Genomic DNA, 25,416 nt, shown 5'->3' with positions numbered 1-25,416 from the left:
AACAAACAGTGTTAACAAATATAAAAAAGTATAATCTCTAAAATTTGGCTTCATTTTCCTGAGACAGAGAAGGGATCCAGGAGAGGCAAAAGCCCAGGAGCATTTGACGCCAGGATTGAAGCCCACCCTTTTTCACCATCACCATCACCATCCTCCAACTTCTCAATAAGGCCCTATTCAATCAAAAAATGGCAGAGAAGAAGCATACACAGGAGACCCAAGAAACAGCTTATTAATACAGTATTTATTTGTCTTCCCACAGCTTTCCCCAGGGCTGCCTGGGGAGATGGAGGGGGAGGTACACACTGGCTGGACAAGACACAGAAGGACCAGGAGAAGGAGGAACGTTCAGAAACGTTGACGGGTAGAAATGGCTCCGTCACAGTGCGAAGAGGATGAGGAAGGCCACCATCAGGCAAAAGAGCCCCATGGCCTCAGACAGGGCAAAGCCCAGGATGGCGTAGGAGAAGAGCTGCTGCTTCAGGGAGGGATTCCTAGGAGAAGGAAAGGTAGGTGAGTCTAATTTCCTGCCACAAAAGGGAGAGTAAAAATATCAGTAGGACAGGGGTGGAGAAACATGTTTTGACACTTCTCTCCAATCAATCCTGATTGGTCTTGCCATGTGGGCAAGTCTTAACCAGTTATCGCCTCCAGATACCAGGGCATCCACTGCTCTGCAGAGATTTAATGGAAATTTGAGCCAATCTATGGTTTATCAGCAGTTTCTTATCCAAAATTTATCACCTCAAAAAGGGGAAAGAAAATCCACTATGCCGATCTGGCTCTATTCAGCACTGAGCAGAACTTAGTAGCCAGGCCCACAATAAGCCCTTCCGAATGGAATAGACTATGTAGTTAAGAGGATCAGTGGATAAGGAGGCCTTCCTTCAATTCAAATATGGTCAGAACAGAAGGACCGTACATCCCTGACAAAAGGGGATCATTCTAGTTTGAAGGTGAAGAAATAGTTGGGAAGAGAGGAATGAAATGAGGAACAATATAATCCCAGTTTCGGTGATGCTCCTCATCAATCCTAGTTTGCTCAATTCTGGTCATCAGGGAGGTTCTGACTGGCACATCAACACCGGCTTGTATTCTTGTCTTGTAACTATGCCCAGGACAACCAGGGCTCCTTTGTAAAAATCCAGGAAAATAACCCTATGGCCCCACTGGTATTAAAAGAACGTACTCATCTCTGGAGGGTTAATTTAGTTTTAACAGTGAGTTGCCAAAAGTCTATAGGGAGCAGATAGTCTCTGAAACCCAGTGCCAGCAGGCATGCTGAAGTGGCAATAAGGTATCCCCTGGGTTGTGGGATAGCAACAATGAAAGGTAATTTGGAAGCTACTGCCTGGGGAAAACGGGAAGCCAGAGGTGGTCCTAAGGAATAAGACGAGGATCCACAGAACCAAACTTTGCTCCTGTTTCAGATAACGTGTCTACTCAGAAAGTGTCAGCTAAGTTCATCCTCTTAACCCCATATTAACCAATGAGGGGTTTGACACTACTCTTCTACTCTTCCACCCCCATCTTACCTGGCATAACCAATGATGAGACTTCCAAATACAGTCCCAATCCCAGCTCCAGAGCCAGCCACTCCCACAGTGGCAGCTCCAGCCCCAATGAACTTGGCTGCTGTGTCAACGTCCCTTGAGACGGTGCTAGTTTGGAATCCACATCTGGGAATGAGGGAGGTCAGGGGACCCGGTGCTGCCAAGATGCTAAGGTTCTATGAGACAAAGAAATAGGCTGTAGGGGAAGGCACCTTGAAAGACATCACAAGTTTTGGCACCGTGGTCTGCCCTACCAGGCAAAACTGTAAGACATCCTTCATACAACCAGAAAGTTCTGCTATGTGGATAAGCAAAGCAGAGGAAGGAAGACCTGAATACGTTCATGTACGGTCAACTACCTGAGCATTAGGATGTCTGGGAGCTTGAGTAAAGTTTGGTGCCCCAGGACTAGGTGTCTCCTAAAAACCCGAGAGCTATGATTTCCCCATTGCAGTCTAGGCTGGGACAAGGAGGCTCTCAGTATTACACATGGGCAGTCTTTTATGTTCTAGAGCAGGGGTTTAAAACCCTTTGGCAGTCTAGTGAAGCTTATGGACCCCTTCTCAGACTCATATTTTAAACAAAATGCATAGGATTACAAAGGAAAATAATGATATTGATAGTTATCAAAATTAAAAAGAAAGAAGTTCATGGACCCCAGATTAAGAATCCCTTGTCTAAAAAGTGGACAGGATTTACCACCGCCATCTCAACCTTCATTTAAAACCAGCGGCTCTCCCAACACCCCCAATACGGAAGTTCCACTAATCTGGGTTGGTATCAGGATGCCCCCTGCTGGCCCAAGCAAGTAAGCACTCTTCCCTCTGCTGACCCCCTAGTCAAAGCACAAACTCATGGTCAAGTTACCTCATCTGTCCGAACCTCTGGCCGTCTCAGCACCACTGCAGATACTGGTCGACTCAGCAGCTGAGAGCTGCTCCTCACCTGGCAGAAAAGGAGCAAAAATGTCAAGGACGTTGCCTTGTATATTCCTAGTGGCTGCCTTACCATAAGAAGTAATTCTTCCTATCGTTCATTTGTCAAATTTTGGATAACACACATATCCCTCCCTGTTCTAGGGACAGACTGCCAGGCCCCATGCTGCAAGAATACCCTTCCGAATCCCTGCCTGTGGGAACTAGGAGGCACAATCGAATCCCTTTGTCTCTCACTATCGCCAAAAGCAGTCAAGGCCGAGGCATCATGGAAGGAGAAAGCCAAGGATCAAGGCAGAAAAGGGAAGCAGACATTCCCTAAGAGAGTTGAAATCTCCAAGTACCTTGCTCAAAATTCAGTCTCCTTGCACACCTTCAGAGATCAATCCATCCCAAACCTGAACACACTTTTACCCCAAAAAATGCCCCAAACAGTGATTTGCATATAGTAGACTCTCACTAAATGTGGATTAACCAGCAGGCACCACTTTTTTTCTGCAAAGTTGAGTTTCAGAGATTTCAGAGGCACCCAAGAGGTTAGAAGGGGGCAGCTGGGTAGCTCAGTGGATTGAGAACCAGGCCTAGAAGGTCCTAGGTTCAAATCTGGCCCCAGACCCTTCCCAGCTATGTGACCCTGGGCAAGTCACTTGACCCTCATTGCCTAGCCCATACCACCCTTCTGCCTTGGAACCAACACCCATGTATTGATTTCAAGATGGAAGGTAAGTGTTTAAAAAAAAAAAGAGGTTAGATTTGTCTAGAGACTCAAGAACAAAGTCAGAAGCAGAACATAAACCCAGTATCCTCTAAACTACGCTTCCTCTTTGCTTTATACGTGCTCTTCATTATCTGTAATACATGTCCTACCCTTAGCTAGACTATAAGCTCTCCACCTGTGTCTCTCACTACAGGACAGGGCTCTGTGCATAACTATCATTTCATACACATTACCGACTGAATCTGTGACACGATCCTCCCTTGATAAAGTACTAGTGACTTCACTGCTTTGGGTACTTCACTGATACAAACCACCCCTCTTCTGAAGCTAGAAAAATTCATCACTCTGCAGCGAGTGTGGTGTTGCACCTCTAGGAATGGAGCAAGGTTGGTCATTGTTAAACACACCATTAATTACTGGGCTGGCCATGGTTACCTTTCCTTTCTGTCTTGGTTGGACCTGCAAGACTGTGTTTTGCTGGCACAGCTTTAGAAAACTAAGGGTCACAACCTTCAATGTCCCTTCCATAATACATAAGAGGCATCAGGGTAGGGCTTCAGAGTGACACAAAGCACACACAATCACCACTGAGTGCTTAGGTTCCAAACCCAGATTCCCAGGTCTAAAACCCCACTTTCCCCAGGGAGTTGCTTGAATTTGGAACTCGAGTGAATATTCACTTACCTGGCTGAAATCACTTCCATATCAGACTACCATATCAAGGGAGTCCCAGAGGGTGTCACTTCCCTAGGTGAAAGTACCCCTCCCCACAGCCTAGCTGTGAGGAACAAGGTCTGTTGAAGTTGTAGGTGAAGGATGGAACAGGTTTTGTTCCTTTCCCCACCCACCCCCCATTTGATTGCCATCTACTCACAAGGGCAGGGGTAGAGATGAACTTGGCGCAGGCGTACATTCTCAGGGGGTGAGGGGCAAAGCAGAAGAGCTGAGGGCATAAAAGCAGTGTTAGAAATCAGAATTACTCCTCACTTATACAAAGTAAACCCATAACAGCTGAAAGGATGCTCAGAAAACTCAATCATAATAGCAGGGAGCCTTCAGAAAAAGGACCAATACTCATTTCAAAAAAGAGAAAACAAGAGAATCAGAAAGGACGTATCCCATTCCAGCTTACTGAAATTAGACACAGCATCTTGAGTCCTCTCAGGAACATCAAGACATGGTACTTATAATTTATAGCACCTTAGACCAAGGCTTTGAAGACTTCGAGTTCAGTATGAGGAAAATAATCTTAAGTCTCAGGATAATAATACTCCTTATTAACAGAGTTTCTGATAACTGCTGTCCCATGTCCAATTTTCTCAAAATTTCCCTTCAGTCCAGGTCCTAGTACTCTTAAATTACAGTTTAATTTAGGATATTACCCAGAATACCCTTTATCTAGTCCTTTTCCAGCCATTGCACAAAAGGAATCCTCAGATAATAGCACTGTAACGTAGCAGTAATTTATATACATTATTTTATTATTAGTATTACTAAGCCCATTTGAAAGGTGAAAAAACAGAATCAGAGGGGTTAAATACACTCTTAACAACTAGAACTTGAAACCAGGTCTTCTGGTGTCAAGGTCTTTAGTGGTCTATACCACACTATTTGGATCTACAATGAGTTTTCCTTAACAGGAGGAATTTCTGTGCTTTTGGATACAATGATGTAGAACTCAGGTTTTGTCACTGCATAACCTGGAACCACTTGCTTATCCAGATACTTTGATTTTTTTTAACCCATACCTTTCACCTTAGAATCAATATTAAGTATTGGTTCTAAGGCAGAAGAGTGCAAAGAACTAGGCAATGGGGTTAAGTGACTTGCCCAGGGTCACATAGCTGGGAAGTGTCTGAGGCCAGACTTGATCCTAGGACCTCCTGTCTCTAGGCCTGACTTTCAAATCACTGAGCTACTCAGCTGCTCCCTGCTTTGATTTCTAAATGACGGAGAGCCATAGTGGGGATAGGGCAGATAAGTGCTGAAAAGTTGACATTATTATAATAAGCAAGCCTAAACCATCATAATCATCACTTTCATATCCTGAGAGGTCAAGAGGCATAGTAGTAGCTCTGAGATCTTAAGTCCAAAGTCTTCACATTTAAATTCTGTTGCGGTCTAACTCTGTCCTGCCTTATGTTTCAGTTTGATCAAGGATCACTTAAAGAAGCTACAAGAAAATAATATGTGCTGAAATGATTAATAATTCCTTAGAGAATTTCATAGATATCATGGCCTATGAGGTCCCTGAAGGTCCAGCAGTGGGGTGGGAGACGAGTCTCAGACTTGGTGCCAGCCTCAGGAAAGGCTTTGGGGCCTAATAGAGGGCTGTTTGAGAAAAACAGCTGTTAGATGTTACTCCAATTGATCAGTGCTCCAAAGTTGCACAGACAATTTCTTTGAGACTTCACAGTATGAGTTTCACAATGAGTTTGTGGAGGTGAAAAGAATTAAGACTTACAATACTTACAGTTTAGGACTTTGGTTTTAAGGAAGGGGTTCTTAAAACCTTTTTTGTATCAGGGACCCCTTTGGCAATCTGTGAAGGATTACAGACCCCTTCTCAAAACATTCTTAAATGCATCATACAAAATACACAGATTAAACATGAAACCAATTATATTGAAAAAGCTTTTTTTAAAAGAAAAAAACTAACTTAAAGAGACCCCAGGTTAACAATTTTTGCTTTAAAAGGCATGCTTGCTCCTTATAACAATGACAACTGGAAAATTGATATTACATGTAATTGGGAAAATAAAAAATATTTTTTAAAATGGCAATCACCTAGTATAAATTTGCTATACCTCCACTCTTAGTTCTTTCAGTGCCTGACCTATTTTGGTCTCTCCTATCTTCTTTGGTTTGAAACTGTTTTACTCAGGTACAAAACTCATGTCCACACTGGCCAGTCTCCTCCCTGTTTAACACCTGACACGTGGGATCTAATTGTGTACCTTCAAGGCAATAGTCCTAAGTGGGGCAAAGGTCATCTCTACTGGCTTGCCACACATGGATTGCATGCTCCCCCTTTGGGGAGAGTATTCGTGTCAAAGCGAAGTTTCTTTCCTTCCAATTATGAGTTTGATCTGATCTACCAAGGCACTTGGAGAAGAGAACAAGGTGAATTCAATTTAGACTTCCCTTCGGGTTGACCTTGGCTTTCTCCTAAGAGGGTTGTTGTGGGACAGGAGGGAGCCATCTCCTCCAGATAACTTAGAAAACTTAAGAGGGAAAGTTGCCACAGTCCTGTTACAGAGGCCCTGTCAGTGAGAGAATAGAAGGGCACCGCCTTGGCAATCAGGCTCCTACCCCACACCCCGTGGGGCCTTAGCTGTCACTTTGGCTGCTTCGGATTCTCCAGGCCTCTCGATTTCGGCCTGTCAGAGGACTGATCTGAGCTCACTTGAGACCCCTCAGGGGCCTGATTGAGATCTGGACAAGTCTCGTTTAGAAGCCTGTGACCTCTAGATAGGGGATCAGGCTATCTTACAGCCGCCCCAGGGGCCTCGGTTAGTGAGGGTCCTGGGGGCTCAGTGCCCTGGGAGGAGGACGCATGCCCCTCACGTGGGCGCGCCAGCTTCCTGGACTAAGAACCTGGTCTGCAGGCATAGATATCGCGATCTACGGGGTCCCCAAAAGTCAAGCAGGCGCCGGAGGTGGGGTGGGGGACGAGCCTCGAACCGGGCGCCGGTCTCGGGAAAGGCAGTCAGCTTTGGGGCCTAAGCGAGGGGAGCCCAGGAAGGCAGGGGGCAGAATGGGAGACCGCTCTCTCGACTCCCACTCCCTCCTTTCCTCCCGCCCCCCTCCCCACGCCCGGAGCTCAAGATGGCGCCGGACCCGCGCGGCTGGAGGTCATCGGCGCGCGGAAGGGGAGGTCTCGGGGCGTGAGGACCGGGGAGTCAGGGAAAGGGAGAGGACCGGCGTTGGGGGCGGGGGTGTTCCCGGGAAGACTCCGCGAAGCGGCGGCGCTAAGTGGGATCCGCCGCGCGCATGTGCGCGGGACCAAGCGGGAGCGAGGCCCCGGGCCTTACCTGCCGGCAGAGTAGAGGAAACGGAGAGGGGGAGGGGAAGGCGAGGCAGACGACTCGGCGCATGCGTGCCTCTTGCCAACGAGACACTGCGCCTGTGAGGACAGAGTGGCTCAAACGTTAGGAGTCGGAGGGGCGCCACAGCGCCGCCCTCCAGCCACACTGAGGCAGGCGGTCCGTCTCGCCATCTGTTGTTCGAGAGGTGGAATTACATGCAGTGGCGGCCTGGTGTAGCTTATGAGTTGCATACAAAATACAGTCGACTATTTATTTGCTCTAGACTGCAGCGGGAATATGGACGCCAGGCTCATTACTGAGCATGCGCAGAGCCAAAGTTATAAAGGCACTGCCTTTGAGACTGGGATGCCGCATGCACCAGAGCTATAGATAGCATTAAGCATTCTGGTACCCCTACATCCTTAACACTTCTGCAGCTTAGGGGGCCTTGGTGCCTTGGAATCACGTGTCCAAGAGTTGCCCAAGGGGAAACCCATTAAAATGGGCAAATAGGCTGCAAAATGCCAAGCTCTAAGTGACAGCCTCATTTTTCGTGTTTTTCCGTTTAAGTGGGAAGAAGAAGGAGGGGTTGTTCTTTTATCAAATGAGATGGCATATGTAAATGTATTGTGATAATTATCCAGAGAGATAATATATGTAAAGCACTTTACAAACCTTAAGCTGGGAAAATGCCAGGAATTAAGTCTCCCACTTGAGAGAGCCCCCGTAGAGAGGGATTTCGGGAGGTCAGTGACCCAGCAAACCAGAGGCTTTGGCATGAACTTGAGCGGTCATCTCAACCATCTACGTTTCGATCAGCTCTTCACTTCCCTCTCCCTCCTCTTGGAACTCCTTCCCAGCCCAGAGTGCCCTGGGGCGTGCGATCTCGGCCGCCCTTCTCCCCCAATCCCAACTTCCGGGTCATCGGTTATACCTTCTCTGGGCTCCACTCCCATCTCCTCTGGGCCAGTAGAGAGTGGATGGAGGCCTATCTCGGCCACACTTCCCTTCTCCGGCCCAACTTCAGGGCAGGCACCCCTGCTAGCCGTGTGCCGGCTTTTGCCCGCTTCCCATCTGATTTCCTGGCTAAGCGCTACCTCTGTCCCTCAGGTCGCCCCCTGTGGCCACTTCTTCCCTCCTCTGTCGATACCCTTCCCTCTACACCAGCTCCAGTCCAAGCCCTCTTCCTCGTCCCGAAGTCTCCCCCTCTGCCTTGCTGGCTCTCCCTTCCTAGATGTCTGCAATGTGGCAGCCAGCGTGGAAAGGGGTCTTCCCACTCTCTCGCACCCACCAAGGATGGGGGGGTCTCAGCTCCCGCTCTCCGTCTGACTCCGCTCGGAAGCACCCCCCCCCCTTGCACCCGGAGCCGCTTGCATCCAGGAAAGCAGGGGGAAAGAAAGATGGGAGCATACTCAGCTCCCACGAAAAGGGAAAAACGAAGGGTGATGTGGAGGAGAGAGTGGAAAAAACCCTGGGCTGTAAATAAAGGCAAATCCGCCTCCCTCCGAGGGGCCATTTGTCCTCCCTCCTTGGCCCCGTCCTTCCCGCCGCCCCCTCCCGGCTGCCTGTCGGGCCCCGCGGCGCCCCGGCCCCGAGCTCCTCCATTTAATCGGATTTGGGAGAAGGGGAGGATAAATCACGGCAGCAGCTTTACGGTCCCGGAGGAGAGGCGAGCCGCAGCCAGGCACACCCCGGCCGGCGATAAAACCCGCCGCTGAAAGCCCGCCGAGCCATTTCCCGGGACCCCGAGCGACGCCATTACAGCGATGTAATTTTGCCCGGATGAGGCCCCGAGTTTAATTATCCTCGCGGAGGAATTTCAATGCGGCCAATCCATCTTGCAGGCGGGCGGCAGAGGGATTTATATGGGCCCGTTATTTCACACCGATCCTCCATCTGCATTTTTATGGCCCTCCGCCGCAACCCGGGGAGGGCAGGGGGAGGAGGGGCCCCCTGCTTCTGCAGCCCAGGGCCGGGCCGCGGTGGCCTAAGCCCCAGCCCCATCTCAGCTGGGGGCCCGACACCCCACTCCGAGATGTACCCCTATACCCCACGCACAACGCACGAGCACGCGCGCTCCCGCGGCAGCCGCAGTAGTGCAGGCTGACAGGAGGCCCCCGGGGACCACTCAATCAACAGGTCCTTTGGAGTGCCTCCCGAGCATCGCCCTGGGAAGGAGAGAAAGAAGGCCGGGGTCCTGGCCGCTGGGAGCTGCCAGTCAGCCCCGTCCCCCACTGCAGCCGTGCACTAGAGAGCTGCCAGGGGCTGGGTCCAAACCGAGTTTGTAGATGCGAGTGCGGCGGGAGATGGGGATGCCGCGCACTCTCAACACGCAAGTGAAGCAACACAGTGTACACACGCTACATGCACACTTGTATGCACCCAGGATGCTAGCACACACGTGTGGGTATACAGGATATATACACGTATGTACACACAGGGCTGGTATCTCCCTACACATTCATGTATGCACACACGGGAGGTCCCGAATAACTGCCGGCTCCCTTCCCTCCACAAAGAGCTTTTTACAGTTCCAATCAGCAATTTCAGAGCGAAGAAGGGCCAGAGAAAGTCCTCTTGGCCAGACTGAGGGACCTGAGGTCCAGAAGCTGACCAAGGTCACACAGAGTCAGGATTCAAACCCAGGACCTTGGAGTCCAAACCCCGGGCTCCCCGTTGCATTAATGTCTTGTCTTCCTTTCCTCCTCACCCCGTCACAGACCAGAGCTAGAAGGGACCTTTTATGGACTGAGGGACTGAGGTCAAAGAGATGGCCAAGGTCACAGAGCTAGTGATTAGCAAAGCTAAGATTTGAACCCAAGATTTGCCACCTTTTCCTTTTTTCTCCGTGCCCAGGCACGCCAGTTCCTGTGACTGGTCCAAACAAGTCCAGCATCTGGCTAGGAGGCACTGTCCACTGAACAACTGTAGCCTACTCTGTCCTCTCAGAGTAAGCGGTGCCAAGCTGGGTGCCTTGCACAGAGTAGGTGCCTCCCATCTATTTTTGGAATTAGGCTCCTAAGGGAAAGCAGAGGGTGGCATCAGAGAACGCTGGCTTCTCTTTTGGGGTCCTGATTGCCTCCAGAGAAGTGGGGAGCATCCAGCAAGGGTCCGAGACCTTTCTTGTGGCAGGGGAACGCTCAGGCAGCCAGCCGAAGCTCCTAGGTGCCCTTTCTGTGAATCACCCGTTTCAATCATTGGATAATTGAGGGAAATGCTCTATTTTAGAGACAGACTGGTGAAAATGAAGGCGGAATTCCCCCCACTCTCCCCTCAATCTGTCCACAGACCCCAGGTTAGGATCCTTGCCCCAGAGGGGTCCCATCCAGGCAGGCAGCCTCAATTGTCAGTCCCTCCAATTTCCCCAGAGCACCGTTATTAAGGACGTGGGAGGTCATTTATTCTTCCTTGCAGGAATGGGGGGGGGGAGAGGTTATTAAAATAAAATGTGTGTGTAGAGATTTGGCCCCTTTGGTAGGTGGTCAGTGCTGAGAGTCCTGAATTCAACTGACACCCTTTCTGAAATATTGGTCCGTTGGGAGTGGAGGTCAGACTGGAAAAAATGGCACAAGGAGAAGTGGACCTGGAAGGGGAAGAGAGCAAAGGAGTGGGGAGAAAAGAACCTGCCTAAGCATGGACTTGCGGGAAAGCTTGTCTTCCATTTTACTGAGGGAAGACCTAGAGCCAAGAAGGGAAGAGGAGGGGGCCAGGGGCATCTTCTCTATTCTCCTCTTTTTACCTTCTGTCTTAGTATCAGTTCTAAAATAGAAGAGCAGCAAGACCAAGGTAGTTCGGGTTAAGGGACTTGCCCAGGGTCACACAGCTAGGAAAAGAAATATGGAGGCTAGATTTGAATCCCAGTCTTCCTGACTCACCCCCTGATACTCTTTCTATTGTGCTACCTAGCTGATCCCCTTCTTCCACTGTCACAAGGCCTTATTACAATGCTGGAAAGACCAAGGCTGATGGGAGCAGAGAGCAGAGAGATGGAGATTCAGCAGGGAGATAGAGCAGAATGAAAAGACCTGAGTTCTAGGCTCTAATTTCTGTGACCCTTGGGCAAGTCAATCACTTTGCTCCTCTAAGCTTGTTTTCTCATCTGTAAAATGGGGATAATGATGGGCTGCCTCCCTCATCAGACCATTGAGAAGAAAGGGTAGCTGCTCTATAATTGTGATTTATCCTTAGCATTAGTAGATGCCACTTCTAAAATCCTGTGATTAAAAAGCCAGTAGCGGATTGGCTGGTTACTCAATGCCTACCATCAGTCTCAGAGTCTGTCTGGCTAATAGCCTCATAACCCAGTGGCACTAAACTGGGATTGGGCTGTTAATTCAACTTAGCAAATATTTATTGAGGGCTTGCTATGTGTCGGCTATGGTTACATGCTTCAGGGATAAAAAAAAAAGATGAAGAAGAAAATGGAATTGAACACTGGAAGGGATCTTAGAAGTCATCTAGCCCAACTCATTCATTTTCTGAAAAGGGAAATGGCCTTACAGACATTAAGAATCCTAGCTGTGTGACCCTAGACAAGTCACTTAACCCCCATTGCCTAGCCCTTACCACTCTTCTGCTTTGGAGCCAATACTTAGTATTGATTTTAAGACAGAAGGTAAAGGTTTAAAAAAAAGATATTAAGGTGCTTACCCAAAGCCACAGTGGTAAATAGCAGAGCTGGGATTCAAATCAATGTCTTCTGACTCCAAACCCAATGTTCTTCCTGCCATACCAGGTCCTTTGCAAACGGGAAACTCTAGTTAGATAATAGATAAATAATAAGACAAGGACACAAATAATTACAAGATGAGGCAGACCAGAAGTGCAAGTTTAGAGAATGCAAAGAAATCTCCGAGAGGATCAGGGAAGTCTTCATGGAGAAGATGGTGTTTGAGTGGTCTCCTCCCACCTTGTCTATTTCCTACCATGCTTCTAATCACCCATGTTGAAACACCATCTTGGGGTCTACATAGACTCCTCCCTTTTCCTCAACCTCCCTTCTGTGCCAATCTAATTAATGCCAAATCTTGGTGAGTCCATCTCTCTAGCACAACAGAAGCTGCTGCATTTAAAGCTCTTCCCAACCTGCCTCCCAACGACCTTTCCTTGCTTGTTATAGATTATTCGCCTTTATGCAAGTCACAGTCTAACTGATGGACCTTGCTGGCCTTTACCCAGGATGTGACATTTCCTCTTTCCATGCCATTTCGCCCTTTTTGAAAGTAAACTCCTTGAGGGCAAAAATGGCTTCATCAAAGTCTTTGTAATCCCAGCAGCAGCTGGCACAGTGTTGGCCATAAGGGATGTTTAATGAATGCTTCTTGGTTGATGGATTGGCAGGAGGAGAGACTGGTTTGTCCCTCAAGAGAGAACGGGGGTCCTGATCTTGTTTTTTTTGTTCCTTGGACCTCTTTGGCATGGACTCCAGATTAAGGATCTCCAGGCTACATACTTATTAAAAGGGACTGGGGGAGAGGTAACAACAGCCTGGATGAGAGATGGGAGTGGAGTGGAGGGAATAGATGTGAAAGGTATTATGAAAGTAAGATGAACCAGACTCAGTGATTGATTGAAATTGGAGGATGAGGGACAGGGGGGAATGGAAAGACGGCCCTGAGGCTTTCATTCCAGGTGACTGGAAGAGTAAGTGATGCCATTAAAGGGAAGACAGGAGGATGAGTTGTTTTGGAGAGGAGGATCACAGGTTCATTAATTTAGAGCTGGGAGGCCCTTTAGTCCAGGTCTCTCATTTTCTGGATGGGGAAATAGGCACAGAAAAGTTAAGTGACTTGTACAAGATCACACAGCTTCTCTAACCCCAATTTGATACATTTTGCACTGTGGACCTTGAGGGGTTGGCAAGACATCCAAATGGAGATGTCTATAAGTATGTCATTTGATCCTCACAATAACCCTGCAAGAGAGGGACTTATATTATCCCCATTTTACAGATGAGACAACTGAGGCAGACAGAAGTTTAGTGACTTACCCAGGATCACATTTGAACTCAGCTCTTCCTGACTCCAGTCCACCTGCTGCCTGTAGTGTGGCCAAGTATGATTCTGGCATTAGTGTCTAGTGTGTTAAAAGGAACTTCCTCCCTGCAATTCAAAAATTAAGTAGGGTTACTGAGGGGAAAAGGAATTAATTACATTAAAAAATACTTTAATCAAAGGCATGTGCATATACATGTGTGACGTGTGAACTTTGTAAAGAGGACAGAATTTTGGGAAAATCTACATGTGTAGGAGGTAGAAGGAGCAAAAGGAGATCTCCAAGATGGCAGAAGGATTCATCATCATTCATCATGGTAGCCAAAGGTGGTCAGCCATGTGAAATGTTTCAGACAGGTAAAGGAGGAGGAGGATGGAGGATGGAGGAGAGAGTAAGGGAGGGATGAAGAGAAGGAAGGGTTAGAGAAGATTATGGCTTTTTGGGGGGAACAGGGCATTAGAGAATGGGGAAACATCTTTATGGGGGAAGTCAAAGGTAGTAGCATGTTGTTGGAGAGGAGGTTCTAACAGGAGGACCCTCTTAGTTAAGTTCAGTGAGGCATGGAATGGGATTTCAGACCTAATTTTAAACTCTTTACCAAGCAAGTTCTGATCCCCTACTAAAGACTCATCCTTTCTACTCTCCAAAGAAACCTTCGCAGAGTTTATTTTCACCTCCTGGTTGCCCTTTACCTTCCTTCTTCTCTTTCTGAACTCAGTTCCATTCAGATAACTTTCCTGGCTGGAGAGATCCAGGCCTTTATTCAATCATTTTCAATTGAGCTCAAATGTGGCTTCAGACACTTCCTAGCTGTGTGACTCTGGGCAAGTCACTTAACCCCCATTGCCTAGCCCTTACCAGTCTTCTGTCTCAGAACCAATCCACAATATTAATTCTTAGATGGAAGGTAAGGATTAAAAAAAGAAAAAAAAGACAGTTTCCTGGTGGTCTAAGTCTAAAAGCCAGTTTCTTGGCTATCAGTTGAATCTGGAGGTTGGGAAGCCCAACTAAATCCATGCTATATCTTCGTGGAATAATCTTACCATAAATTCTGGGGCTAAGCAAGCTTCCTTTTGGTAGGTGGCCCAACAAATGTTTCTAGACCTATAACAGATAGATGGCACGAGAGAAAATTAGACAGATTAGACAAAGTGAGGCACTGACATGCTCTTGAAGTCAAGACGGAGTTCATCATCCAGAAGGGGACAATGGGGGAAGAGGGCAGGGGAGCTATAGGCTTCCATGGAGCAGGTTAGGGAAAGGCAATTTTAAAAAATGGAATAATCTATCATGGAAAAGGGAGCAGATAGGCTAGGGGAATGCATCATTCCAGGTGTAAGGGACAGTCTCTGGGGAAGATCGAGCAATGAGGAGAGGTAACCAAGGCCACCAGGAATAGACCAAGATGACTTGAGCAACTTGTAGGTTTGTATTGTAGGAGTTGGGTCTGGAGAAAGGGAGGCAGAGGAAGAAGGAAGCAAACTCAGACTGGGGCCAAGGTGGTTCTGGGAAAGAAAATTGTATCTTTTTCTACTATATTCCAGCCAAAATGAGATACTAGCATACTCTGAACTCTGCATTCATATACACTGACACACATGCCTGGGAGGCACTCCTTCCTCACTTCTGCCTTTCCCTATCTTTCTTTCTTCAAGACTCAATTTAGGAGCCAACTGTCCCTGATGCTAGATTTTCCTCCTTAAAGAATCTTGCATTTGCTCCTCTGGATAGCAATTAGATCCACCTAAGAGAGCTTAAAGTCTATGAGCAAAGGGATGACTTGTTTCTATCTTGGTGTCTCCTAAGACTGCCAGACTGTCTTGCACATGGTAGGAGCATAAGAAAAATCTACTCAATTGCATTGATAGAGGAAAGTTGCCTGCTGCTTCCTTGAAACTTTTATGTCAATGGCTGCATTTTAAAAATATAAAACCCTGAGCCCCTTCTCATTGCTTTTTGAGAATCTTCGAGATTTAATCTCCTTTTCATCTAAATAATCTTCTTTCTCATGACTATCCCACATGGACCCTCTGTTCTATTAAAGCTGGTCTCCTTACTGTTCTTGCACACACTATGCTCCTTCCTTCTATCATATCTTTGCTTTAGCTACTCCCCATCCAGGATGCTCTCTCGTTCTCCTCTCCTCTTCCAAATACTTACTGTCCAGCCTTTAAGACCTAGTTCAATTTGTGCCTCTTCAATGACATGAACTGCCTCAATATATTCCCATTACCGAGTGAGCTCTCCCATTTGGGGACTCCTACTCTGCTCACAGTCTGTACCACCAAATACTTTATTGTTTACTGTCTTGTACTAGTTGTAGTTCTTTATTACATCCCTCTTCCAAATGTTTTTTGTAGCCCAGGGGACCTCCAAAGGGAATGCGCAGACCTAGGGTCATCCTTGGAGGGCCTGACAACAAATGTTATGAGAAATTATAAATGTGTTACAAATAGTTAGAACAAATAGGCTCTGGCTCTGCTGGTAGCCCAAAGGAAAAGGACAGGAAGAGGCAGCTGGGTAGCACAGGGTTGGAGCTGGAAAGAGCTGGATTTAAATCTAGCCTCAGATACCTTCTAGCTGTGTGACCCTGGTCAAGTCACTTAACCCTATTTGCCTAGCCCTTGCCCTTTGGTCTTAGGCTTGTTACTAAGACAGACAGTAAGGATTTTTTTAAAAGTCCAGGGAACAGAGCCTGGTTATGGATCATGCATAGGGTCTCCCCCAAAGAGGCTCATAGGGTTTCTTCCCACAAAGGATGCACAATATGAGACAGCTGGTTGTTTCCTCAACCACAGAAACTATATAAGGCACAAAGAACTCAAAGGCATGCATGAATAAACAGAAGAGACAAAACATCCCAAATAGCACATTAAACTAATTCTACTCCCCTGCACAGTGAAGACCCTTTGTAGGGATATTGAAAAGAGAATTCTCATTTGCCTCAGACCTGCATGACCTGAGAAACTTACTGAGTAATTCTCATGGAGTACTGGAGATATCTAGATCTCCTGCCCCCCATCAAATAGCTATGGCCCTCCAGTAAAGCCGATCTGAGAAGTGCAAGAAGTGTGCTATAAAGGAAACCTTCTTTGGTTCAGCCAATGTCTGAGTCCTGAACTTGGGAAATTTTGGACCCTGCCAAGGAGGGAAATATCTCTCTTAGGATTATAATGGGGTGGGTGGTGGGGGGGGAGAGAGAGACAGAGAGAGACAGAGAGACAGAGATCTATGTCATGTTTGATCTATGCCATTATTTTTGGACTGTCTCTCCTCTCTCTGTCACTGTCTCTATTTCTGATTCTGTCTCTGCCTCTCTCTTATTCTCTCTCTCCTCTCTCTATGCATGCCTCTCAGTCTCTGTCTGTCTCTGTACAGAGAGACAGAGAAAATATTCTGTACAGAGACAGAGAGACAGAGAAAAAGAGACAGAGACTGAGAGGCATGCATAGAGAGAGGAGAGAGAGAAATGAGAGAGACAGAGACAGAAAGAAAGAGATAGAGATAGAAAGACAAAAAGAATCAGAGACAGAGAGAAGTGAGAAACATACTCAGAGAGAGGAAGACAGAGACAGAGAGACACTGAGAGAGGAGAGAGACAGAGAGAGAATAAGAGAGAGGCAGAGACAGAATCAGAAATAGAGACAGTGACAGAGAGAGGAGAGACAGAGAGAGAGAGAATGAGAGAGAGAGAGAGAGAGAGAGAATAAGAGAGAGAGAGAGAGAGAGAGAGAGAGAGAGAGAGAGAGAGAGAGAATGAAAGGTCAATGGATTTCAGTCTCTGGCTTGCCTAGTTAAGAGTATTTCCTTGTTATGTGTTTCTGCAGCAAATGACCATTTTCTGCTGATGCTGGAAAAGAAATCTCTTCCCCCCTCCCCTTTACCTTACTAGAAGACCGAGGAAGAGGAAAGTATAGCAAAGGAGAACAGTCCAAAAATAATGGCATAGATCAAACCACCAGCTTAGCAAATATGACAGTTGTTGGAGTAGTCGTGGGCAGACAAACACATTAGTACTATTACTATTAGAACAGCTGTGAATCAGTCCAACCATTTCTGAAAAACAGTTTGGAACTGAACCCACAAAGTCACTAAACTATTCATACCCTCTGGCCTAGAGATGCCAGTAATTGGCATGAAGACAAGGGGAAAGGATTGTAAAAGATACCCCCCAAAAAGTTAACAGCAGCATTTTTTGAGGAAGCAAAAAACTGGAAACAAAGTGAATGACCATCATTTGGGGAATGGTTGAACAATTTTTGGTATTTCAATGCAGTGGGATATTATTACATTGTAAGAAGTGATTAAAGGGATAGATTTGAAAAACTCAGAAGACTTTATGAACTGATGCAAAATAAATAAAGTAGAACTAAGAAAAGTTTTTTTTTTTAAAGCAAGAAAGATATTGTAAAGAAAAGCAACCTTGAAAAGCTTATGAACTCTGGTCAATGCATCAATGGTTATAATTCTAGAAGACCAGTAATGAAGCATACTTCCCGTTTCTTAGAAGAGAGGTGGTAGACTGCAGGTGCAAGACTAGACATCTATTTTTGGACATGATAAATGGGTGGATTTGGTTTGCTTGAATATATATATATGTATATATATATATTTTTTTTTATAATAAGAGGAAGCTTTTATTTGGTGGGAAGAGTTAAGGGGAAGAATAGATCATCATACTGATCAGGGGTTCTTGTAGTCACTCCACTCTGACATACAGTTCATTCTGGGATAGAAGTTACCCTGGGCTTGCTTGTTTTCTTCCTTCCTTCCCCGTCTTATTAATATAAAAATTTAAATTAATATCCAATAACTCTAAGGATTATATTTTATAAGATTTATTAATAATCATTTGAAGTAGAAGAAAAGAGAAATAGAAGTAAAACTTGAGAAAAACTTACCTTCCTCTCACCTCAGGCCACCTCCACAAACCTGGATGGGGGTGGGGGGGGAGAGCGAAGGGTGGAGCTAAACAAAACTTATATCCTCCCTACATTAGCATAAACCTGAAAGGGTACATGGGAAGCTGGGATTTAGAGTTTTGGGGAGCAAATCTTAATTACACAATAACAACTCTAATATAGGAAGGCAAGAGTTAAGCAAGCATGGTTAAATGACCTGCCCAGGGTCATATTGAATAGGAAGTATTTGAGGCCAAATTTTAACCCAGGCTCTCCTGACTCAAGGCCTGGCACTCTATCCATTGAGCCACCTAGTTGCCCCTGTTACCCTGGGTCTTCAAAAATCATGCCAAAAGATCATAATCTCTGGGAGTTCCTACTGAGCTGGAAAGGCTTTGAATATAGTCCCTGGGAGAGACTGAATGTCTCTTATCCAAGGATCAGTTTAGATAAATATGGAGAGGAAAATCCCCAGGTTGCTTTCAGAGTGATGAATTTTCCTGCCAAAACAGCTCTCAAAGACAATCTACTAAGTCAGAAAAGGGGCAGAACTAGGACCACTGAGTGGAAATTGCTGAGAGGCAGATTTAGGCTGGTTGTAAAAAAACAAAAACCAAACCAAACCTCTTAGTTTCTGTGTTTCTGAGGTCTCTTCCAATTCTGAGCTTTGCAGTAGCTATGCTGATATAATCATAAATCCTTTAGCTTCTTGCTTGTTTCACATTCTTTAGGCTTATTCCCCTAACTAGATTGTAAGCTCCCTGAGGATAGAGACTGTCATATTCCTGCATTATCCTTCATAGCACATAGTGCCCCACTGGGCCTGTAGAAGGAACCAATTGGCAATTTGATTGACTTGCCATCTTGTAGCCATCTGAGCTACCCAGATACAGAGAGAACTCTTTAACTGCTGTCCTTTCCTAACGTCCCATTCTGGACAACAGAAGTATAAGTTGGAGAGCAGAGGAAGAAGAGGATCTAGACCTTTAGAAATAATTTGCAAGGATAACTCTTTCATAGCTGTCTTCATTCTTTGCTGGCTTTAAGTCCTACTGGATGGACCTCAACAGAACTCTGCAAACAATAGTAACTACCCCTTCCTTTCTTAGTTGCCTTAGAGGGCCAATATTGTTTATAACAATTGAGTCTGCCCATATCCTTTCCACATTGGATGGCAATAACATCCTGAATTTCCAACCCCTGCCATAATATTGGGAACAACCAATGGAATAGCCTTTCATCAGGTAAACTTGTTCTTTTGTGGGGAGGCTTATAAATTTATAACGATCATATTAGCTTTATTTATATGGACTTTAAGGCTTGTGAAATAGTTTACAAATATTATCTCATTTAATCCTCACAAGAGCTGAGTAAGACTGGTCAGTCAACAAACATTTAATGAAGTGCTTACTATGTAGAGAAGAAAATAGAATCCCTGTTCTCAAGGAGTTTACCTTTTTTAAACCCTTATCTTCTGTCCTAGAATCAGTACCTAGAATCCAAGAAGAGCTCTTTCTATGATCCTATTACCCCTTGAGAGGTCCTTGGTTTAGGGATCCTTTCAGTGTCCACCACTACGTTTTTTCATCATGTCACTCCAGCAGAACTGGGCTTTGGTTCTCATTTCTAATATTCCGGTTTCTCATTTCCATCCATCCATTTACTCATTATATTTCTGCATTCCCATTTGTTTAGCTGAAAGGGAGAAGAGAAACAGAGAGGGAAGGCCATGAAGATATAGTCATGAACTAAACAACGTCTAACTTTTCCCCATTCTTAATATTCAAGTATTGTAGAATCATATATTCGGAGCTGAAAGGAATTCTAGATATCCTCTCAATTTAATTCCTTAATTTTGTAGATGGGGAAACAGAATCAGAGAGATAACTTTATCTGTTAACAGCTGAAAAATACTAAAGATGGGATTCTGCCTCCAAAACCAGCACTATTTTCATGACTCCATTTAGCTCTTCCTTCACAGAAGGAACTCATAAATCATTGCTTCCAATGATCCTAAGAGCCTATATACAGAAAGCCTAGTCTTGACCACTGGGGATTCAGAAGGAGGAGGACCTTATAGATAGATTATATCGAAGAAGTGTTTTTTACACAGAAGAATATTTACAAAGCAGCATGAATTATCACATCCATTTCAACAAGCTATTAGGGATATCTAGAACAGTTCCTGACCACAAAGAACTTACATTCTACCAGGAGAAATTGCAGGTTCATAGAGGAATAAATAGGAAATATATATAAAGGAAATATGGGAGATGTAAGGGGATCCCCAAGAAATCGGGGGGGGGGGGGGGGGGGGAAGGAGGTAAGTGGAATCAGAAAAGGTCTAGGTGCTGAGAAGGTCTTAATTGGACCTTGAAGGCAGCTGGGCTTCCAAAAGAAGACAGAAGAACATTTCAGGATTGCAAAGACAAGGAGTATGTGTGCAGAAACAGGCAACCGCAAGCACCATTAGCTTCAAACTGAGTTACAGGTGTATAATCAGGGAAGGCTTCTCGATGGAAGGGAGTTTTGAACCGGGTTTTGAAGCGTGGAGGAATGTGTAAGATCCAGATGACAATACGTTGTTGCATCCAGTAAAATCGGCAGATGGAGTGAGAGGGGAACTAGGTTGCTCAGCTGGAGAAAGCGCCCCCTTCTGCAAACGTAGGACTCCCCTGGTTTGCTCTCTTCCCCTAAAGTCTCTCTCACCGCTTGGCCTCCCCCCAGGCCTCCTCCCCCCTCCCGTTTCCAGTGGGTTCCCCTCCTCCCCTCCCTTGTCTTCTTCGATAATCTCCTGACATCCCTTCAAATCCAATTACTGCTTTAATTGACGTGCGAAGTGAGAAACAGAAAGGCGCTGCAAACAAGGGGCGGCCCGGATTTATTCTCCGGCCTCCAGCAGGTCCCCGGCCGGGGGAGATTTACAGGGTCTTGAACGCAGCGACAGTTCAAACCTTTGATTAATCATGTTTTTCTCCCAGCCCCATAATTTAGTTGCTCTTTTTCCCTCCCTGCCTTTTTTTTTTAATCATTGGAAACAGAGACTGAGTCCTCATCAGCTTCAATTACAGATATTAAGCCCCTGGACAGCACTCTGACAGAGAGAGAGCCGCACGGCCCCCGCTCCCGGCCTCCCCCCTAAATCATCCCCGAATTAACATCACAATCGGCGGCTGGCGGGCGCTCAGATTGAAAAGGTGGCATATTGTTCGCGGACGGTCTAGTTCAGCCGAGCGAGCTTAGCTCCCTCCCGGTGCACCGCCGCCTTTCTTCCTCCCTCCCGGGATTTCCAGGCGGCAGTGACTCAGGAGCTGCCGGCGGTGCAGCAGCTTCTCCCTTGCGGGGGGAAGAGAGGAAAAGGATGAGGTCGGGGGGACCCTGCAGGGCGGGCAGAGCAGAGAGGGGCTCCATGGAGAGATGCGGAGCCAACTCATTCTGTCTAGGAGGCAGGCTAGGCCTGTGGAACCTGGGGATGGAGGAGGAAGGGGGGAGTTGAGTAGAGACAGCCGGAGCTTATTTCTGGGAGTTTGGACAAGGGGAGCAGATCAGATGCAAATTAGATGCAAATATATGCAGATGAGCCGTGATTGTCTTGGAAGCAATGGCTGAGCCGCTTCTGGGAAAGAGAACATCGGCCGCCCCTCTCGCCCTGGGGCTGGCGGAGAGCTCTCCGTTGGCGTGTGCCTTCCTCCGCACTGGCGCAGGATGAGGGTTCATTGGTTCATTTATGTCAGTATTGTTGGGGGGGGAGGCTGCATTTAGCTGCATTTCCCCCTCCACACCCGAGGATGTGAACCAGAGGAAGGTGACCTTTGGTTGCAACAGGAGGGGATGAGGTCAGACCTCAGCAAGGAAGGCCTCCCAGGCAGGTGGTGAAATCTTCCTGGCAGATTTTTCCGAACAGGAGGCGCCCCTAGTTAATGTGATTTGGATGAGGGCACCTGGAGGCAGGGGGAAAGACTCACTGACCATTTGGCTCTTTTCTACTGGACCCTAAGAATTGTTCCCCCTTCCCACCTAAAATGACAGCGAGAGATGGGCGTGGGGGGGGGGAAATGGCAACCCAGGTATCCAGGTTTCCAGTTATTTTTTTAATCACCTGTCACAGTGGGGAGAGCATCAATCTTGTCTCGAAGTCCTGCCTAGCAACATATCAACCAATCAGAACGAAAGAGATGAGGGCGGACCTCCCATCTCGGATTCTGATTGGTTTGCTCTCTCGCTCACGCTGAGTTCTCATAGGCTAGTGGCCACCTGTATGGAAATAAGTATTACCCAGGAATCACTGTCTCTCGTTTGACTCCGCCCTCTGCTCTACGGACCTGTAGCTTACTGCAGTGAGGACAGGAAGCGTGAGAGCCATTTCTCTTAGGCTTAGTGGTCGGGCTTCCTGCCCTCTGCACCGCGAACTCCCCCTGACACCCCCAAAGGGGAAGACCTAAAGCAATTTTCCCCGTCCCCTCTGGCTCGTCTACCTAGCCTGCAGATGCCTAAGCTGAAAACTCAGAAAAATGACTTGCTTGTGGCTTACATTTCTTTTCTACGTAGTTCATTCAATGTCAAAATTCTGCCCTTCTCTTGCAGTGCCGCCCCAGCCACTGCTTCCATCCTTCAGTGCCCACCCAGGTAGTCCTGCTCTCCCACTAGTATTCTAGAGCTCCCTCTTTCTCCATCCTCCTCCAGTAGTTCCCACCTGCTCCATTTTCCACTAGCCCTTCCCTCATCGCCCCTACTCTGAATTTAGGCACTTAACCCCGAATCTAGAGGAGGGGACATTTAAGGGGAAGAGCCCCCCCCCCCCCCCCCCGTTAAAAAAAAAAAAAACCCTCTCCATCCTCTCTCCCCATCCATTTTCTCCGAGGGAGCCGAGTTTGACAGCGAATTCATTCCGAGCGGGGAGGGTGATTTATTCTTCAAATATACCGACAAGTGCGGGCATGATGGAGCCCATTAAAATGTTGGGAGATTGTTTTTATGATTGAAGTCTGTATTACTCCAACCATAAAGAAAGAGAGCAAGGAGTCATTAGCATTTTCATGATGGTGTATTTCTGCTTGTCTCCGCGCCATCACTCATCTTTACTGCCCGTCCCTTTGCTCTCGCTTTGCTACAACGAGGAGAGACTGCAGCCTGAGTTGGGGTGGAAGGGAGGGGGTAGTGGGAGGGGGATGGAGATCCCCAAGCCAGTCTGCCCTTCACGCCAAATCCGCCCGGGCCTCCCCGGGACATGGCTGAAGCCGGACATATGGGCTGTGTCTCACCGTCTGGCTCAACTGGCTTCTCCGTTGGTTCTATTCTCTTCCCCGGTGCCGGGTCACAAGGATTTGAATGGTGCTTGGAGATCGTGTGTGTGCGCTCTCTCTCTCTCTCTCTCTCTCTCTCTCTCTCTCTCTCTCTCTCTCTCTCTCTCTCTCTCTCTCTCTCTCTCTCCAGTTTCATATGCCCAAATGACACCTTGGAAATCCTGACTGGTGTGGATTCGAGGGCAGGTGTGTGTGTGTGTGTGTGTGATGGGGTGCTTGTATGTGTGTATGTAGAATTTTTTTTCTTTTTGGCTCTTTTGGTCTCCCGAACCTTAAAAGTTCTTGGAGATCGACAGTGGTTTGGAGGGAGTAATGCTGAGTATTCCATGACAAAGGATCTTGGGGCAGGAGTTTGGGGGCCAAAAGTAGAAAAGAGAGCAAAGGCAGGAGCTGAGGGACAGTGAGGATTCTTGGGCTTTTAATTCATGTTAGCAGAGTTAGAGCCAGGCCATTTGGATGCTGCCTGACTCCCTAGCCAGAGCCCCACAGACCTTACTCGGATCACTGTTTCTCTTGTTCTTGCTCAAGAAAAAAGCAAATGGTCCAGTTCAGACCACCCTCCCTCCAGTTTGCCAGTTTTCACCTCTGATTCCTTTCCCTTCAGAGTTCTATCTCTTGGCCTGACTTCTCTAGTGAAGGATAAAGTTGGAAATGGCCCGTTGCTAGTAAAGAAGACCTGGGTCAAGATCAGAGCCTGGAAGCCCCAGGGGTAAATGGGACAGAGCTGTTATAAATGCCACTAGAGAACATCTGGACTTTTTATCTCTGCTCTTCCTACTTTTTTGATTGTCATTCATCAGATGGGTGGACAACCATCCCCCTCAGGTTAGCCTGGACATGTCTGGAGATCCTAGGGGCCAACATATGATGGAAACAAAGGGTAGCTGGAATTCAAGTGAAGATGGAGTCAATGAACATTTATTAATCGCCTACTCTGGGCTAAGTTAGGGTCACAAAGACAAAAACAACAAACAAAACCCCAGTCCTTCTTTGTCAGGGGAGGAAAGAGGGAGGCCACACGAAAATAACTATTTATAGGCAAGATATATACAGGCTAAATTGGAGATAGTCACAGATGGTGAATGATTTATGTTTGGGGAAGGCATGAGGGGGCAGAATAGAGATATACCAGTTAGTAAGAGTATGAGGGAGACTAAGACATTCTAAAACAGGATCCAGGACACCTGTGTACTCACTCTCATACCCTCAGGGGTTCCTTCTCCCTTTCTCCACTCCAGGTCCCTGGAGATACTGAGAAGATCTAGTATGGAAGTGCTTAGAGATCCCCAGAGAGAGCGTACTTATTCTGAGGCTTAGGGTAGTGCTTTCGGTTTCGGGGGCCCAAAGATGCTTAGTCCACACCATGCTTAGTCTCCCCCTAGTCAATCGCCCCTCCTACTTCTTGACCTTGAGAGATTCCAAGAGTGAGTGCGTATGTGGACTCTGGGGTCCTGGAGGTGGGATTAAGGCTGAGGGAGAGGGCATGTGCGGAGGTGGTGCTCTATACGGCACCCCCCCCCTTTGAAATGCCTCCCGGCTGTGGCGGCAGCGGCGGCAGCAGCAGCCCCAGATTTACAGCTGCCCCAGCACTGATGCCATAAAAGCAAACGATCCTTCTCTGTACTAATTTCTGTGTAATTAGATCTCTCCTGGCATGGAAAGTGGGAAGTGGGGGCAGCTGGGAGGGTCGAGTGAGAGAGGGCTGTGCGGAGGGGAGATGTGAGGCCAGGGGGCATGCACAGGCACACGTATGAACAAGATAGTCACACGGATCTCGGTCCTTGGTGTGTGTGTGGGGACACGTGGCACATGAGTACGTGTGAGAAGGATGGCATGTTAAAATTTGCACAGGTGAACAAAGACGACCCCACAGTCCTGCTTGGACAGACGACGACTTACAGGCTTGCAGACACACCAGGGATGCCCACTGCCTCCTCCTCTCCTGCCCCCGCCCCCCCCATTCCTGATCAGACATGAGGGAGAT

General features: G+C 47.1%; 1 protein-coding gene across 3 annotated transcripts; it reads right to left on the bottom strand.

Moving 5' to 3' along the window:
• Window positions 1-225: 225 nt before the first annotated feature.
• Window positions 226-7,541, bottom strand: ATP5MC2 (ATP synthase membrane subunit c locus 2). 3 transcript variants are annotated; one of them, XM_056798111.1, is made up of 5 exons: window positions 7,241-7,541; window positions 4,081-4,149; window positions 2,421-2,498; window positions 1,536-1,729; window positions 226-494 (listed from the first exon to the last, which is right to left on the bottom strand). In XM_056798111.1, the coding sequence occupies exons 1-5, from the start codon at window positions 7,301-7,303 to the stop codon at window positions 380-382; spliced, it is 519 nt and encodes a 172-aa protein (XP_056654089.1). In that variant the 5' UTR covers window positions 7,304-7,541; the 3' UTR covers window positions 226-379. The 3 variants fall into 3 exon arrangements, with proteins under 3 accessions (XP_056654089.1, XP_056654090.1, XP_056654091.1); XM_056798112.1 differs by lacking the exon at window positions 7,241-7,541 and adding an exon at window positions 6,164-6,997; XM_056798113.1 differs by lacking the exon at window positions 7,241-7,541 and adding an exon at window positions 6,804-6,833.
• Between the last annotated feature and the right edge of the window lie 17,875 nt (window positions 7,542-25,416).

Source organism: Monodelphis domestica, chromosome 5 (genome assembly GCF_027887165.1).
Source record: "Monodelphis domestica isolate mMonDom1 chromosome 5, mMonDom1.pri, whole genome shotgun sequence".
In the NCBI taxonomy this organism is placed as follows: domain Eukaryota; kingdom Metazoa; phylum Chordata; class Mammalia; order Didelphimorphia; family Didelphidae; genus Monodelphis; species Monodelphis domestica.
This window is presented reverse-complemented; position numbering and strand designations above follow the sequence as displayed.

Bases quoted from the DNA above. Each gene is read 5' to 3' on its own strand.
- ATP5MC2 (XM_056798112.1), bottom strand. From the start codon at position 6,229: ATGCAATCCATGTGTGGCAAGCCAGTAGAGATGACCTTTGCCCCACTT. The intron at 2,499-4,080 runs GTGAGTAGATGG...CTTTTCTGCCAG, and splicing joins TCATCTCTACCCCTGCCCTT to GTGAGGAGCAGCTCTCAGCT. The intron at 1,730-2,420 runs GTAACTTGACCA...TTTGTCTCATAG, and splicing joins CAGAGGTTCGGACAGATGAG to AACCTTAGCATCTTGGCAGC.